Here is an 18,284-nt window from a genome sequence, read left to right as displayed (position 1 = left end):
TATATTGTGCTTTGGTGATTTGTTTTATTGAAAGTGAATGAGGTATAAAGGATATTAATCATCTTTCTTTTTAAACATAATTGGCAGCAAATCAACAGCCACCTACCTTGCCTGAAGGAGAGATCACTACTATTGAAATTCATCGGTCCAATCCTTATATTGAATTAGGAATTAGCATAGTGGGTGGCAATGAAACGCCTTTGATCAACATTGTCATTCAAGAGGTTTATCGAGATGGGATCATTGCCAGAGATGGAAGACTTCTTGCTGGAGACCAAATACTGCAAGTATGGAACCTAATTACATACTCTGTATGCTTGCTTTCCATTCACTTCTTGCAGAACTGCCTGTTAAATGAAATGGGAGATTTTCCTTGTCAGACAACATTGTGTAAATGTTGTCTTTCCAATTATCAGTTGGAAAGCAAATTAATATTCAGAGCAGAGCCCGTTGTTCTAGCACTTTTGGCTACAATGCTTTATGTTGTTTGTCGGGCCAGACCCTGGAATTGCTTTTCCTCCTTAGCATCTCTTATCAATGTTTAAAATATGAAGGGGGTTTTTTTGTTTGTTTTTAAATGTTGTAGGACTTGGTCTTTATTTCAGCTTTTTGCATGCTTTCTAAAGGAACTCAAGGTTACTTCTGGCTAACAAGTTGGCATGATTTGTCCTATGTAAAAAGCAACTTGCGGATTGTAAGGCTGACTTCATCTAAACTGTTATTTTAATCTGGCTTCACTGTTGCCTTCCAATAGCCTAGACGATTGACCCGCATTTTTCAGTATGTGTAAAAGAGTCATTGATACTCTTCACTGGCGTGATTTGAAGCAAGGGCACTCTACATTTTTTTTTTTTAAAAGTAAACAAGCAGTTAAAATTTGAGTTGGTTATGATCAAGTGTGTATTTTTGTTATGTTTTTAAGTAATTACCCACAGACAGTGTAAAAAGATCAAATTCTATTACTCTGGACTTTTATATTAGAGGAAGGAGTTGTTTATAGGACTCTTAAGACTGATACTGAATTCTACATAAACAAGAGAGTCCTCCTCCTTTTTTATATTTTTAATCATTCCACCTGAAACAAATATATTACCATAACTTCAAAATTACTTCAGTAGCAATGTTTGCTTTTGATCTCATAGCCTAAGATCAGTACAAAATTAGTATCAGCCTTTTTTATTTCACTTTTTTGAAATCAAGCCAACAGAAGTAGCTTAGATACTGTAGTTACCCTTGGAATGAAATTAGTCTGCACTTCAGAAAATAAAGTCTCTTTTGAGAAACGTGCCTTTTTCCTGTGCTAGCATAGTGGTAGGCCAAGAGAGGAGCCCAAGAGGTTTCCAAAATGTTGCCTTTTTAACAAGGACTTGCAAATACTGATTGAATGTTGCCTGATTTATTTTAACACTCAAGGGCTCTCCTTGGTTGCCAGAATAAGGAGCTTGAACTCCAGTGAAGCTTTGGAAATCCTTGCTGTTTGGGCAGGTGTCAATTATAGTTTCCAAAGATGTAAGTAGCAATAAATTAATTATAAACAGGATTTATAAGCTGCAGTGAGTCTTCCCTATCAGTGTGCTGGCACTGGGGCTGTCAGATGTTAGGGAGTGTCCATCAGAGTCCTCCTGTCGTGCCGAGGAATAGATACAGGAGGTAAAAGCCAAACTTTTTGGAAGATACGGTATCTCTATTGCTTTGAATTTACCTGGGCAGATGCTGAGCTGTTGTGTTGAAATGACCAGGCTGGATCTCTGCCGGCTGTAATTAAGTGCCGAGTTAGATGCAGCTCGGTGTGCACACTGCAGCTGGACATTCCTGAAGATGTCTTCAGAGGTTTTTATGAGTAGTAGAGGACTAAAAGAAAGCCAGCCAGGACTGCCACATGAAAGTCAGCATTTTCTTGCCCAGTCAAATAAGAAGTATTACCTTTTCAAGATCTGAGGGAACAGCATTTAGTAACAGCTACATAAAAGTGCATGTTGTCTGCAAGGTATAGAAAGGTGCCTAACATTTTCAAAGTGCTCTACAAATTGTCCGTTTCTTTGCTGGACTGTGACTGTAATTCATGTAAAACATGTCCTAATAAGAATCTCTTTCCCCAAGAAATGCTAAGACTGTTTTATTCTGAAATTGTGAACTGCCTTGTAGAAAGAACAACTACATTTTATTGCGTAAATTATTCTGTGCCCTTTGAATGCTTCCATATTTTATATATTTACTTTAGCTAGTGACAGCTGGGTTTTGCTGGTGGCGGCTTTACATGTTATTTTTCCTAGCTATGCCTCCTTTCCCTCTGCCCAAGGTTACAGTCTGTCTCAGGGCAGTCGCAGACCAGGACACAGCCGTGGTTCAGTGTCCGAGCTTGTGGTGCTGCTGGGAGTGGCAGCTTTGTACTGGGCATCAGGCTGGAGGAGGGACGTGCTCAGGGAGGGCTGCCTCCTGCTTTGCTGCTGGAGCAGCAGCCTCTCTCTCACAGGGGTAGGGCCCCAGTGGGTGCAGCTACCCCTTTGTCATGCCCAAACCACCATAGCCAAATTGTTTGACGCTGACTTCTTGGAGCCTTTCAACTCAGATGTGTGATGTAAATGCAGCAGCTGTCACACATAGCTTTCTGGGTCATTTCTCTCCCTATTTTTTTTTTTAAGTGTTAATATTGCTATTAGATGGTGGGAAGCTGTAAGTTTGTATTTTTACTTAGGTTGCAGTGGGGACCATTAAAAGGCGTAGGTAAGGCAAGTCATTGTAGGTCATTTGGCATTAGCTTCTATCTGCTGAAATTATGGGGCAAGGATTCCTCCATCAGGGCACAACAATACATGCCAAGGATGAAGTTTTAGTGTTAACTTTGAACCCCTTCTTACAGAACAAGGCAAATACAGCTTTTGTGCTGCCTTTTGTGGTGCTTGTGTGTTCTGCCAAATCTCATTGCACTGGCAATTTTTATCTTTACAGTGCAAGAAATGACTAAAGATTACTGATCTTTGTGTCGGTGGGCCACATAACAAACACAATTATTGTTTATACAGAGGGCAAGTTTAATCTGTGTTTCATTTGCAACTGAATTTTGAGTGATACAGGTTATAAGTCTGAAACTCTGACCTAGTTGAAGTTGGTGGAAAATCTAAGTTCATGCTAAGACTAGAGAACTAGTACAACTATCTTTTCTACTGTCTTGATAAACAAATGTAATTATTCTCGATTTCAAGGGTGTCTCTAATTTTTTGCATCATGGAAGTACTGCATGTTGTTAGACATAAGCTTTCTTCAGAGATTTGGATGTATTCTTTTTATAGATATCGTTTTATAGTTGTAAGTGATGCTGGGCTTGACACTGAAAGCACATGTAAAGTTCTTGTCCTGAAAAACAAATAATGTAAAGATCTAAGGAAGACAAGTGTAAGAGACCAGGAGAACAAAAACCCTGGACTGTGATCACAGAGGGTGTTCACTGTGAGAGAGATGTTGTCCTCTTTGTGGGAAAAGGCTTCAAATTGCACCAGCAGAGATTGGATATTAGGAAAAATTTATTCACTGAAAGGGTTGTCAAGCATTGGAACAGGCTGCCAGGGAAGTGATTGAGTCGTTATCCTGGAGGTATTCAAAGGCATGTAGATGTGGTGCTTAGGGACATGGTTAAGTGGTGGGCTTGACAGTGTTAATGGTTGGGTTCAGTGATCTTAAGGATCTTTTCCAACCTAAAAATCGATTTGTAGATTTTGTTGCCAAAGTGGGTTTGTAGGAGAGGATGGAAGGACGAGAGGGGAAGCCTGGTAGGGTCAGAGGTTGCTCCAAGGTTCACTTTGCAGTGAGCTCTGAATTTAGTTTGGAAAGGACTTTATTTCCATAACCAAGAATAATTGAACACATGAAAATACCGTTCTGAACATGTTTTTTGTTGTTTTGCAGGTCAATAGCTTTGACATAAGCAACGTGTCTCACAACCACGCTCGAGCTGTGCTTTCCCAGCCTTGCTCGGTGCTGCACCTCACCGTGCTGAGAGAGAGGCGGTTCGGCAGCCGCACACACAACCACGCGGACACCACCAGCTCCTTGCGGGAAGACAGCTTTCAAGTGACGCTGCATAAACGTGACTCCAGCGAGCAGCTTGGCATTAAACTTGTACGCAGAACGGATGAGCCAGGAGTTTTTATTCTTGACCTTTTGGAAGGGGGTTTGGCTGCTCAAGATGGCAGGCTCTGCAGCAATGACCGCGTACTTGCAATTAACGGACATGACTTGAAGCACGGGACACCTGAGCTTGCTGCTCAGGTTATACAGGTAATTTGCATTCCCTACCTGAGTCCTTAGCTCAGCTTTATTTCTTGGGCAAAACCTGAGATAGAGTCTGTCTCGGACAGAATAGCTTGTGTAACACCTAAAAGCTTGCAGTGATGCAATTTGCTGTGACTTATGTTCTGGAAATAATAGTGCAAAGCAGGGTCTGCTTTGGCACCTAGCAGATGCAGCTTCACCTCCTCAGAAGTGAAAAGTGTGTGTTAGTCTTTCTTGGCATATAGCCTGAAGGTTAGAAGACTGCTCATGTGAGCAAGGAGAGTACTATGTAGCCTATTGCTTAGCATAAAAAAAGAGAAAATGTTATATTTATGTACGTACTGTAGTTTTAGTCTCTGAGTAAGCTCTGTAAAAAGTGGGCCTTGTTCTGTATTAATTTGCCTGTGCATGGAATTGGGGTTAAAACAAGAAGGTGGTTTGTCAGACTTTTTAGAGGCAACAGGTAGCAGCTGGGAGGACAAAAATACATCCATGAGTCCTGTGCAGTAAAACTCATTTTCTGAGTGTTAAAAAAAGGGCTCCTTCCCAATGTCTGGCTCTGCTCTGGACACAAATATTCCTAAAGCCTGATGCAGTGTGACATATGACCCTTCCCTGTTCCCACAGGAAAACCTTTACTCCATGCCTTTCTCCCAGTCCGTAAGGAAACAGCTGCAGCAGATTGCTGCTTCCTGCTGACGGGATGTTGGTGAAAACTGCTCTGGTTTTAGGAAAGTTGGAATAGACCAGTAGTAGGTTCTTGCAGTCTAGTGCAGTCATCTCTGCTTAACCCAGCTCCACATAGAGAAGTCCAATACAAATAAGTAGTAAATATTTACGTTTCAGGAATTGTTTCAAGAGCTTCCCCTGAAGTTAATGGGAAATAACAATGATCTTGGGAATTGTAATTTCAGTTTCCCAGGTTTTGGGTACAGTGAAGTGGTCAGAATTTTACACTGGGTAACTTTTATCTATTGAGGTGTGGTTTTAAAGCAATAGAAAGAATCAATGTTTTATTTAACATCTGGTTACTAAGTGTCCTAGTATTCCCCAAACTCCACAATTCGATGCTCAGCACATATATAACATATTTATTGGAAGTCTCTTTGGGAAGTACCAGAGGTGTTCAGAGCTGTTGACCAAAATCTGCAGAACCTGGAGCCATCACATGGGCATTTCTTTCTTTTATTGCTACATGTTACAGAAGTTCAGGGAGGCTGCAAACGGAATCGGGTGAATTTTCATGTTTGAAGCTTCATAACACAAAGTGAGAAACAGTCGTTTTGGATAAAGATTTCCAGCTGATGTAAACATAACATCAGAGGCAAAGGAGGGGTGTTAATATCTCCTCCGTTTTGGGAGGAATTGCAGCAAGAAGCAAATAAGGGACTATGCAGTCTAAGCAGTGCATGGCACCTCCAGGAACTGGAAAACTGGAAAACATGTTCCGCTGTTGTGTTGTTTCATATTTCATCATGTTTTCCTCCCTCTCTGCTAATAATGAATATCCTATCAGCTTCATTACTTTGTTTGATATTTTCAACAGGCTAGTGGGGAGAGAGTGAATTTGATCATTTCTAGACCCCTGAAGTCACAGACGGTCAGTATTATCCGAGACACTGGGACTCACAACAGCAACCCACACCAACACCAGTCCCAGCAACTGTTTCACAGCCGACCCAACTCACATAAGGTTGGTGTTTCTCCTTCTAAGAAGTATAAATACCATTTTACTCACATGATGGTCTCAGTGTGTAGCAAGGCAAGACTGGAAAAAAGGATTATATCTTCTTTTTTGCCTACTTAAAAAAAAAGGACAACATCTAAGTACTCAAGTCCTGCATCATGTCTGGAGTGGGAACAAAAAATATGCAACAGCTTTTCAGTATTTTTTTTTATTTGCTGACTGCAGTGAAAGAAGCAAGTTCTCTGAGCTCATACAGCTGTAGTTGTTAGAGCTTGTCAAAGACAGTGGCTCATGTGTTACCGCTGCATGGAAGAGCTGTCATTCAAGAATGTTATTTTTTTGTTGCTGCTGTGCTGACTGCAACCAGCAAGAACAAGAGGTGTGGTACACACCATCCAGCATATAAAGAGCATGTGTCATCTCCTCCATGAGCCAGCAATGCTGACTGCAAGACTGCTGAGTTCTGCAGGGTGGAGTATGGAGAGAAAGGCAGAATGAAGAGAATTCCATGAAGCTAGTGTCAAATTATTTGGAAGACCTGCAAAAATAAAGCCTGTGCTTGAGATGTTCTTGTAGTTAGAAAAATACGACTTCTTACTGTAGAGAAGTTGATTTTGTGAAATAATTGTCGTGTTGACTATGTCAACCAAGCCACCTTTCCTCCTGTCCATTCTGTTGGCATCATTGTTTGATGTCATGCTTCTGTTGGGAGGATTTGCATGTTTTGATAGTATTTTCTTTTAAAAGTCTGCATAATCTCAGAAAAGAACAAGTGAGGTCCTAGGAAGCTTGTTTTTTTCCTGAGGGACAAAGGCGAAGTTCCTGAATAGTTAGTGGCTGTTAGTATTTGCCACAACGTTAGGCCACATCAACACAATGATTACATCTCATCTATATCAGAGCTTGAACCCACTTTCTGTCTGCCAGCGTGGGTTGTGTTCATATCACAGTTCCAAAGCTGATCTGTTGGCTGAGCTGATTTCCCTTGCGTATCAATGCTATCCATGGGCTCTTCCAAAGCGGGAAGTCCCATGTAACCTCAAGGGGACGTTTCCCATGTTTTGTACCATTTATTTTTGCCTCTCTCTCATTAACCTACAATTGACTTAGAAGTCTTGTGGCTTGAAATATGTTTATATCATTTTGTGGCATCAGCCAGTTAGTCCTAAAGCCTGAAGACTTAAGAAGGAGCTGTCTTTATAAGCTATGGTATGTATACATATAGCTTCATATGTGATTTACATGTATATATGAAGAGCAGAGTCAGTCAGAAGGAGCATGTGACATTGGAAGTCAAAGAAAAGAGGTATTGCCATCCTTCAAGAGAAGGCAGGGCAGTAAAAAAGCATTTGTAGTTGGAAGAATCTCCCAGGTTATTTCTTCTGTTGCTTTGGATTCCTTGCAAGTATTCTGTTAATTTAAGGTGCTGCTATGGGTGTATGTGGTGTGGTTTGAAATTATCACTAAATACCCTGAAGAAGAAGAGCTTCAGCAAATAAAATGTACTTTGATTCAGCTTTAGATTCTTTTGCTTGGACTAAACTTTATAATTCAGTTGTTAGAAAACGAAATACAGGATCTCTTCTTGCTTCAAGTCTGCGTGTTTGCTGTAATTATTAGGGAGTTTGCACAAGGCACCCATTACCAGCCTCTACCATTAATTTGTCATCATATATTTTCATTTCTTTGGAGCTTCTTTGTAGTCCTGGGCCATATTCTACTGACAAATGACATAACGCTTATGTTCACCAAGACATCAAAAGATTTTTTCTGTTGTGTCCCATCTTTTGACCATATAGTTCTGTAGTGCAGTTCTCAAATTTAGCCTGTTCCAGTGGAGGAGGCTAAGAAAAACTGGAGTGAGATTTTCAAGATGGGCCTTTATAAACTTTCTGTCTATATATAAGTATCTACATGAGTGGCTCTTTTTTTTTTTTTTTTTCTGACCTGGAGGAAATCCAGCCAAAGCTGATTTGGACTACTTAGTCCTTTTAAACCATTCTGTTAAAGTGCCAAAGTATAGCTTTGGGGTGTATTTAGTTGTGTTTTGTTCTGTTGTGGTTTTTTTTAAGTTTTAACAACATTATTCTTGTCAAACAGGATCTGTCCCAGTGTGTTACATGCCAAGAAAAGCACATTACTGTGAAAAAAGAGCCACATGAATCTCTGGGAATGACAGTGGCAGGAGGCAGAGGCAGTAAAAGTGGCGAACTGCCCATCTTCGTGACAAGTGTACAGCCTCATGGATGTTTGGCAAGAGATGGCAGGATTAAACGAGGTGGGGCTTGGCTTTCCTGGTGGCACGGGTGGCCTCTGATTGCTGTTTGATGAGTATGTGCTCTGGAGTCAGGTGGTGTCAGAAAGTCTTTTCACAGATGTAGGGAAAGCCTGATGGAGGCTTTTCTTCATGTTTCAATAATGGAAACAGTATTTAGTATTGTGTTTCCACCTTTTCTAGGAAAGGGATGTTTAGAGAACGATAGCAGGGGAAGCGGATAAGACCAGGAAATGTCTGGTTAAATTCTTTAAAGCTGGTGGTAATGCCCTGAGCTGAGGGTCTGGTGTGATTCTTTGTACTGTAGTGCATGCATCCTGTTTTTGTGTTTAATTTGGTGGGCTGTGCCCCTTCTCTGTCTGCGGAATCTCTGCTACTCAGTGTAACGCCTGAACAGCAGAAATGGTCTGATGACAGGCCACAGCTCACCTATGCTAATTTTACCCCCTGAAACTACGTCAGTGTTGACCCTGGTTCCTGAATGCTTTCTTATCCTCTGGGAGAGCTTGGGTTTGCTAGTGTTCAGGGGTGCTACAGCACCCGTCCGAGCTCCCCAGCTTTGCAGAAGAGAACCAGGAGGTGGAGGTTAGACTCGGTGTAGGTGAAGGCAGATCGATACCAAGGCATCTGGTGATTAAAACATACTGTGCTGTATGTGAAACAACGATTGCCTGTGGGATCTCTGTGATTCAGAGTTCACAGAATTACAGATTGTTTTCAGAAAGAAATAGAGGGAAAAAAACTTCACAGATTGCAAATTTAAAAAGAACAGTGTGGGAGCATCCTTATATGCTTCTGAGAGAGGGAGATTTACACCCACATACCAACGGGTAAGCTTTCTTTTTAAGTACTACTATGAAAAACACACTTGATGGAAGAATTGCAATTGGTCTTCCATTGTGTAACATTAAAGTAGCCACAGCAGCAACAAAAATTATTTCAAGTTAAGCTGCACCTCAACTTTAGCTTTCCCTGGGAGGAAAAAGCTTTTAAAAAATTAGTTGTTCCAAATGTGACCCAGGTGTTCACACTTCTGCTTTGGTTTTTCTGGCTTTCATCAGTAAGTGAGACATTGTGTGAAAGAGGAGAGTGTCACTGCTTGGGCAGTAAATAACATTCTTGTCATCCTGAAGCTTTTTATAAATATTCTGAAATATAATAAAAATTGTGACAATATTTTTTTAGTGGCTTTGACTCTTTCTAGATTATCTTTGTAGAGATGCTGTTTCTTTCTTCTAATGGACCGTTTTTTGTACCAATCTTTCCAGTTGTTTTTTAATTCCATTTTGGTTTCCCAAGTAACAAGTTAGAAAAAAGCAGAAGACCTAAAACATTCTGTGGAGCCTCACTTATCACCAAGAGTTGGTTACTTTGTGGTGCCTGTATTGTTTCCTTCCATCGTTCTTTTTTCCCTTTTAGTTAGGGTAGACGTAAGGTCCACCACTGGAAACAATTATGTAGTGGCATCTGCTATAGCAGTTGCAGCTGAGATGATGAGGTGCTTAGGTAATTTCTGTCTCAGATTTTCAGGGCCATATACCATAGAAGTCACAGCATTTGATGTGTTATGTGGAAGTAAATGATACGGATCCAGTTTAATAGTTCAATACATTAATGTTTCAAACTTGACAGTGTAAGATTTCAGAGCTATTCACATTCCCAGGCTGTTAGTTCAGACTGTCTCAGCTCCAAAAACCACAGTATTAAATGAAACCTTAGTGCAGGAGGTGCTGTTGGTAGGAGCGACTCTGACGCTGATGTGTTCTCACTTGCGCCTTTGAACAGGTGATGTGCTGCTTAACATCAATGGCATCGATTTGACTAACTTAAGTCACAGTGAGGCAGTGGCCATGCTGAAAGCTAGTGCTGCCTCTTCGGTAGTTGCCCTGAAAGCCCTGGAAGTTCAGATTGTAGAAGAACAGCCCCAGGCTAATGAGGAACAATTGAATACCATCAGTGAAAATGAATACGATGCCAGCTGGTCACCGTCATGGGTCATGTGGCTGGGACTTCCAAGGTACGGAATTAATTAATAAAGTAATTAGTTATCTGTTTTAAGCTAAGTCCAAGAGAGATACAGAAGCAGAGACCTTATTAGTTGCAGCACATCTGCCCTTATTTCTGACTGACTGACCATCTTGGCTATATTCAGTTGTTGGTGTGCTTATGAAGCGGACTGTGAACAGGAGCAACGTTTCCTTAGGGAACTGGAAGATGAATCTGGTTTATCCCTTCACAAACCGTAGTAACTACCCATGTGAATTCTTGGCATTGAACACGTCATCTTTTCTATTGTTTAACCATATTGTAACTTTCTGTAGAATATCTAAAACCAGAGAGACTGTTAATAAAAACACAAAGTATATACCCATATGTCCCTTTGCTAACCTGCTACCTAAATTTACAGTGCCAAATATATAACTCTAGAATATTGGATCAGACTTGCTGTTCTGACAGACTCTTGACATGGGTCTCTTGCACACATATAAGCTATAGTTACAAATCCCCCTTCTTTTTGTTTTTTGTTTTTCAAGAACCCACTACCATCTCTGTCAACACAAAACCTCTCAAAGATTTGCACCAAGCTCCCTCCCCCTGAATAATCTGCAGTCTGCTGGACATCACCATGTTTCATTTTTACTCTTCTGTTTTTCACTTGTCTTGAGGCTACAGCTATAAGCTTATTCCAGCATTGCTTGCTATCAAGAGCTCCCACTACAGCAAATAGTGTTGTTAACGTCAGTCAGGGTGTGCAGGTTAATTCCTCTCCCTCTGGTAAGAGTTACCAGACTCAGATTTGTAGTTTTATGCTTAAACCATAACAAGAACCATGCGTATTGGTAACAGAATTGCAGTTGAAGATAACAGAACCATGCACTGGCCCTCCAAAGATTTCACACCTTTTCAGATTAATTTCTCTTCCATTCAAGTATTAATGAGTTACCGAATCTCAATAAACAGCTGTCAAGTTTGGTAAATATGCTTCCTTTCCATGCTTGAGCAGCAGTTTATTGCTTATATACCACAGATGCACACACGTGGCTCCTGAAGTTATGTTACGCATTGTGCTGCTGTTCATTAAGTAAGTGTTGTCCATCAGTAAAGAACTTAACATCTTTTTTACCCAAAAGTTAATGTTTCTGGGTTTTTTTTAATTACAGTCATTGCCAACTTCATTGGCTAGAATTAATTTTCACTGGGGGAAATAACATATACCAGTACATTTAGTGAAGCATGATCTGAATTATTTACATTCTGGGTAATAAAATGGTTAGTCATTTGTATTTTCATTACTGGAGATGCATCAGTTCAGAAGTAGTGAAGATGATGCGTGGATTTTTATGTTTATTTAAAGTAGAACAAGCCTAAAGTGGCTGGGGGTGGAAGAAAAACGCATTGCATTTTTGACTGGCAAACTAAATGCATCAGGTATCCATTTTCCACCCACATTCTTGCCACCTGTGAAACCCTTAAAATGCCATTCCATTACTGTCAGTTTACAGAGTTAACTGTATTTAATTATTCTAGCACTGCATTGTTTCTTTTGAAACACTTTTCTATCTCAAGATCGTGGGTTTTTTTAGTAATCAGTTCAAATACTGCAAAATTACTCTGGGAACAGAAGTCTAATCACCATCCCTCCCCTTCTCTTCCACGCTTAGCACAGTGGTAATGATGAGACAGCAGGTGTTGTGCCTACTATAAAAATATCTGTATGTGGTATACATCGCTTTTTCTCTTGCTATCCTGTGTTTCCATTTGACAGCTGCCTACATAGCTGCCATGACGTAGTACTGCGGCGGAGTAATTTAGGGAGCTGGGGTTTCAGTATCGTTGGTGGCTACGAGGAGAACCACACGAACCAGCCTTTCTTCATTAAAACAATTGTTCTTGGAACTCCTGCATACTTTGATGGAAGATTAAAGTAAGTTAAAATAATAGTAGTAAAAATAATACTAATAACACTTTTAAATACTTACATGCTGGTGCAACTAATTGCTTAAGGAAATACACTGTAGCACCTTGTGCTGGGAGGATCATGCAGCCCAGTAGTGCTTTGCCTCCCTGATGAGGGTGATGCAGCGAAGTCGGGGTGTTGCTGCTGGGGAAAGGGTGTCTGTCAGAGGTATGTTTGTGCTGGTACCTCTGTCATCTCCCATCCTCCTCCCCAGCTGCAGTGCTGATGTCACCAGCTGTCTCTGTCTCCCTGTTGAACACTTCTTTAGGCCAAGAGACACTGCAAAATGTGTATGTGCAGAACTGACTAGTTCATAACATTTTTGTCTTCCTAGAGAACAGCTCAAAAATTAGGCCTTCTGTAAAGTGGGGAAAACTGCTTTATCCTTTTATATAGCCTTCTGAAGTCACTGCTGGAAACTGGTACTGAAGATAGGTGCTGCTGCTTTAATGGAAAAGCAATAAAGTAGATTAAAAAGTCAGTACCTCTGAAAAAATCGTTAAGGAACCAAGTCCCTATGTCAGTGCCCTGAGAGTCATTAGTTGACAGGAAAATCACTAATAAATGAGACTAGTTCATTGGAGGCCCCTGAGATGGGGGGAGCTGGAGCACTTGTCCCACAAGGAGAGGCTGGGGAAGCTAGGCTTGCTCAGCCTAGAGCAGAGGTGGTTTGGGGGCACCTAACAGCCCCTTTCAGTACCTACAGAGATTGTTGAGGAGACAGAGCCCAGGCTTTTCACAGCAGTGCAGAGCGAAAGGAAGAGAGACAATGGGCACAAGCTGACAGAGGAGATTGAGATTGGTTGTAAGGAGAAACTGCTTCCCCATGAGGATGGTCAGGCAGTGGCATAAGTTGCCCAGCCTCAGTCCTTGGAGGTTTCCAAGACCCAACTGGATAAAGCCCTGAGCAACCTGGTCGGATCTCACAGCCGACTTCACCTTAAGCAGGAGGTGGGGCTAAAGGCCTCCTGAGGACCCCTCTGACCTTAAAGATTATATGATTATATGATTCTACTTGCATGGTATGTTTGGATGCAACCCTGAGGTTTAATATGCGTATACGTATCTTAGCCTTGTATAGGAGTTACAGTTCCTATTAAAGGCTCTCTTGTTCATAAACTGATCTTTTGTGAAGGTGGCAGTAAAGAATATGAAACTTGAAGTTTTATGGCATGATTTTTATGTGTAAATTTACTTACAAAGTAGCTTAAGTAAAAATGTACTTATGCCTAGAGCCTTGCCAGTAATTGATTTTTCAGTTCAATGACTAAATAAATAAATGAAAAAATAGCTTGGCTGAACATGAAATTAGATCCTTTTTTTTTTTTTTTTTTTTTTTTGGCCAACTATGAAACAGTTTGGATTAAATGAAAGATTTCAGTTCAACCCAAAGTAAATAATTTCAGAATTAATAACTAGAAGTCTCGACACAAATGGAAATTCAAGCATCATTCCTAAGGAGAGGGGAAGAGTGGTTGTGGTTGCACTTACCCCTTTTAAGGAATAGAAAAGTTGCTCATGTGTGATACTGTGATAGAGTACCCTCTGCTCAAATGTACAGGCTTGCTGAGAATACGGACTTGAAAATGGGCCATCAACAGAGCAGCACCATGAGTTATCCTGGGGCAGGGCTTTTTGAAGCTGTTTTCTTTTGTTTAAACTCTCTAAATGTTGTGTTTGGCTAGAGAGGAAGGAAGAAAGTAACTTCACAGTTCAATAGTTAAGACAGTTTTCTGCCTAGGTTATCTGTCTGGTGTGATTTTATAGAAGGTGAAATGACTTCAGCAGGAAGCTCACCTTCACTCAGAGACCCCAATCAGTGAACTGTAACACTGTAGTTTGGGTGATGGGGTACCTTGGTTCAGGCAGAGAAGTGCTTTTGAATGTACATTTGACTGGTGTTGGTCACACTGCCTCTCCTTCCTCTGCTCTGCCCTGGTGGAGGGCACTGGGAAGGTTCAGGAGAGCATCTTTATGCCATTCATTTTGGTGCCTCCAATAGTTGGGAGGATCAGGTTCAGGAAAGTCCTTCCCATAGTCATGTTCAGTTGCTCTGGGGGGTGCCAAAACACACTCAAGTCATAGAGAAGAGATGCCTGGAGGTGAAGCATGCTCAACATAGGAAGAACTTCGGTGCTTTTTTGAAGTTTCCCTTGATCTTATAAAAATTGAAACTGAACCATTTGAGGTCAGTTTTCTCAAGGCCGGCAAACAGCACCTTCCCGGATTTCTGTTCACTGCATAAAAAAACCACAGAGATGCTACAGCTTCTCAGTTGAACCATCTGCTGAGGGGGATTTCAAGCCAAATGGTTAAATTTGACAAAATCGTAAGCCATTGAAAACAAGGTTCTCAGTTGGAATGTGGTTGGTAACCATAAGTATCTTTACTTACACCTCCTACGGTAAAGGCATGTTTGGTGTAAATGTGTTACAATCCACACAAACAAACAGAAATGCTTCTGTCGTGCACGTGCTATCTCATTATCATCTCGTGACTCCATTAGATCTTTCTAACTCTCTTTTCACATTTCTTTACAGGTCAGCTCTTAATGCAGAACTGTATTTGTATTAGGATTGAAATCCAGTGATTTGGGAATTTTCCCAGATGAGTTTCAGTAGTAAAACAGACTTAAAAATCAAACCCCTCTGGGTTTTTAACTATGCTTCCAACCTGATGCAAACCTATCCCCCCATGAAGTGCTGTTTGTTGGTGTGGACTAGTTACTGCAGAGCAGTAGTCATCATTTTGTTTGGGTTTTTTTCTTCTTGTGTTTTTTAGGTGTGGTGATATGATTGTGGCTGTAAATGGACTGTCCACGGTTGGAATGAGCCATTCTGCACTCGTTCCCATGCTGAAGGAACAGAGGAACAAAGTAACTTTAACCGTGATTTGCTGGCCTGGAAGCCTCATATAGATTTGTAAATCACTTCGGTTCAAGCAGCATCTTTTTCTAGATAGCTGGCACAAAAATCTCCTCTATCTTTTTTTTCCCTATTGATACAGCTGGTTATAAGCAGGGCCAAAACTGCTGTATTTTCTCTTTTTATGGGCCTCTCAGACTGACTTTATATATCTTCCCATCCTGAAATAGCCATTTCTGTTTGCTATATCCATTGCTGATGCAAATGCAAATATACACAAGCTCACAGAGAAACTCCTACTCTGGTATGGCTGTCATTGAGCTTTCCCTGTCAGGCTTGTAGAGTCAACAGAAGAACTTAGTGGTTCTTTGGGTTTCTCTGCACAGTCCTCAAATTATATGTGATACATCAATGTAATAGCCGTGTGCCCATTCTTCCCTGTGAAGAGAACGTGTGTCAGTACCACAGTGACACATCTAGCTGCTGCTATGAATCAAAATCTGTTTCCAAAGGTACGTCTCTTCATTTTGTGAGCCTTTCCATTTTTGATTCAATATTCCAGACTGATTCAAGTAATCCATCTTACTTATCAGAAGTTACTTGGTCCCCCAAATTTTTCTTGCAGGTCATCAGTGTTCATAGAAAAGTAGGACAAAAGCCTGATATTACTGGAATTTTTATAAAGTGCAATAATTGGACTCTTTGTTAGGAAACTTTAATATATTACAGAGTTTGTATCCTATAGTGACAAGAAATGTGGAAGTAATTACTGTTGCAACGCTGGCAAGAGTACATGTGCCCGAGGTCGCCTTTGAGTGAATGGCTTGCAGTATTCAACTTTACAAATGAATGTTTTGCTATGTCAGAGAATTTTGATGAACATTTTTACAAAGATCATTTTTACTGTTTCTATTGTAGTTGTCAGCTCTCTTTATTCATGTGTGGAAACAATACTTTGACTTGTACTTTCTAAATGAGAGAATTATTTCCAGGAAAAAAGCAAGCTATTAAGAAACCATATGTTATGGTTTACAGGTGGGCAGGCTAGAAGGAAGGCTCTTTGAATTCAAGTCCAACTGCAAAGTAAGCTGCAAAGTTCACTCTTACTCTGTCACCTCCTGACAAATGCCTTGATAACAAATGCTGAAACGATCTCTCTTGCATTTCAGGATATTTTTTTTTTTTTCCTTTAGGGAGCACCTGCTATTAAGTTGTCAGTAAGAGTAATACTACTTATCTTGGATTGTATTTAGTGTTTTTACAAACAAACCTTTAACTTCTAGACTTTGCCTTTCCATGATAGTTGCAGGCTAAGCACCCATTTGTTTTAAGAAAAGAGGGGTGGAGAGCAGAAAGAAATGTGCTGACCTGGAGCTAACCCTGTGTGTTGTCAGTGTTCTGCATATTTGAAAAAGAGCTTCATTTATAAACCAGGTTCCCAACATGAACTGATTTTATGAATGACCTCTGTATTGTATTATTAATTACCAGGGAATGTATTTGAGAGTCACAACATATTTCAATTGTGAAGCATGAACTTTATTTTCAAACTTAGCTGGTATAATATTGGGGCATATTATCGCATGTCATTAATTCCAGCAGCTTTGTTTTCAAAAGAAATAAAGTTAACTCTTTTGCAAAAAAAATGTAGAAATCTCATATGAATGAAGTGGTTTTATTCCTCTCTGTAATGTACGCTGTTGTTTTAAATTCATAGTATTAAAATACAAAAGAATGTCCTCTACAGTATATTACTGTACTGAGAATCTTTGTTTCTGAAGCAGACACCAAACTTATTTGATACTCTGACTGATTTGAGAACAAGTTTCCTCCCATCCCCAGATGCTGTTTAACTGTATGCTTTGCTCTTAATACAGATTTTTTTGTAAAGTACATCTTAGTGTAGACTTTAGGGAGGATTTTGACATATGTACTAGATTTCATGTTTTTTATTTAAAAAATTACACTTCATTCAAAACCCTGCAAAAATCAGATTTTTAGATATTTTTTTTTCTATGTATATGTAACAAAAGCATGGGTTAGCTTAAACTGTGCGGTTTTGTTTCTGTGTGCTGTAGCTTTTGATCAGAATGTGTAGCGATAAAACCTTTCTGAGTTAATTCCCTTCCTGAATAATTTTTCCCCTTTCTCTTGTAGGTGCATTAGTTGGGTTTGGTTTTCTGTGCCTTCTGTTTTAAATTATTTCAAGATTTATTTTTTTTTCCAGATATTGCTATCTAATTGTATGGTATTAATGAAGGATGAATGAAAATAAAAGTTCATTCTACTCATTGTAATAACTCAAAGTATTGTCTCACTCTTTGCAAAAGATACGGGTAGCTCAATGCAGACTCAGTTTAAACATTTTATTTCTGCTGTAAGTTATTATAAATTACAGTTAGCGAATGTACCAAAAAAGTCCCGAGGGTACGCTCATCCTGCCAGGGTAACGTACCAGCTGTTTAACCAGTAATTCCAGCACTGAGAAGTGTTTCTAAAGCAGAGGTAAGATCTGTGCCTTATGGTACTTTGCTGCAAGCGGTGTTTCCTCTTTTTCCCTCAATGCCAGCTGGTACCAATCAACTGGAGGATGTTTCCACAGCATCGATTTGATGCAAGGAGACAGTCTTGTTGGAAACACCAGTTTTATGGCTGAAACTTGAGCCTCCTGGTAATCAGTTCCCATCTCCGTCTCCTGCAAGCAAGTATGCTCTATCTTTATACATCTGCAAAGCTGGAATGAGTCTAAAAGCAGTTTCTTAATGATTTGCAGTAAAGTTTCTTACTCCTTGCAGTAGTTAGTGGGTTATGAATAGATGAGTTCCTTTAAAGCAAAACCAAGCCTCTGTACAGAAATGCAGAAGAAACCAGCTGTGTCTGCCAGTAGGTTATTAGCTCTTGTACTGCTTGTAAGGTAAGAGTTAGACCATCAGGGTTTTGATTTACAGACAGATTAATTAATTCATTAATTCACACAACATCTGAAGGTGCTGTTGTGTGAGGTGCTGGACCTAGTTGTGTGTGCTGGACCTTTGTGAGAGGATCACCTTCCCCAAACAACCCCAGGGATCTCCAGTGAATAATGTAACCCTAACCCTACTTCACAGTGTGCCGGTGAAGTGAAGTCTGAAGATATTTCATCCGCCACTCTAAACTTACTTTTTAGAGTCAGGAACAACTGAGGGGAAAATTCAACATCACAAAATAATTAAAAATTCACTTTATTTGCAA

At 40.2% G+C, this 18,284-nt stretch overlaps 1 protein-coding gene across 5 annotated transcripts in view; it reads left to right on the top strand.

The window, feature by feature from the left end:
• LNX2 (ligand of numb-protein X 2) overlaps window positions 1-17,351 on the top strand; it is a 56,626-nt gene extending 39,275 nt beyond the window's left edge. For all 5 annotated transcript variants that reach the window (XM_026842864.1, XM_026842874.1, XM_026842855.1 and 2 more), the window contains 7 exons: window positions 88-287; window positions 3,904-4,275; window positions 5,816-5,962; window positions 8,057-8,234; window positions 10,017-10,248; window positions 11,998-12,156; window positions 14,971-17,351. In XM_026842864.1, coding sequence (XP_026698665.1) covers window positions 88-287; window positions 3,904-4,275; window positions 5,816-5,962; window positions 8,057-8,234; window positions 10,017-10,248; window positions 11,998-12,156; window positions 14,971-15,106 — 1,424 coding nt within the window. In that variant the 3' untranslated portion in view covers window positions 15,107-17,351. The remainder of the gene's footprint in view (window positions 1-87; window positions 288-3,903; window positions 4,276-5,815; window positions 5,963-8,056; window positions 8,235-10,016; window positions 10,249-11,997; window positions 12,157-14,970) is intronic.
• The last annotated feature ends 933 nt before the right edge of the window (window positions 17,352-18,284 follow it).

The sequence above is a fragment of the Athene cunicularia genome (genome assembly GCF_003259725.1).
Source record: "Athene cunicularia isolate RWA chromosome 1 unlocalized genomic scaffold, athCun1 chr1_part1, whole genome shotgun sequence".
Lineage (NCBI taxonomy): Eukaryota > Metazoa > Chordata > Aves > Strigiformes > Strigidae > Athene > Athene cunicularia.
The sequence above is the reverse complement of the archived record's forward strand: the minus strand, read 5'-3'. Positions and strand labels throughout refer to the sequence as shown.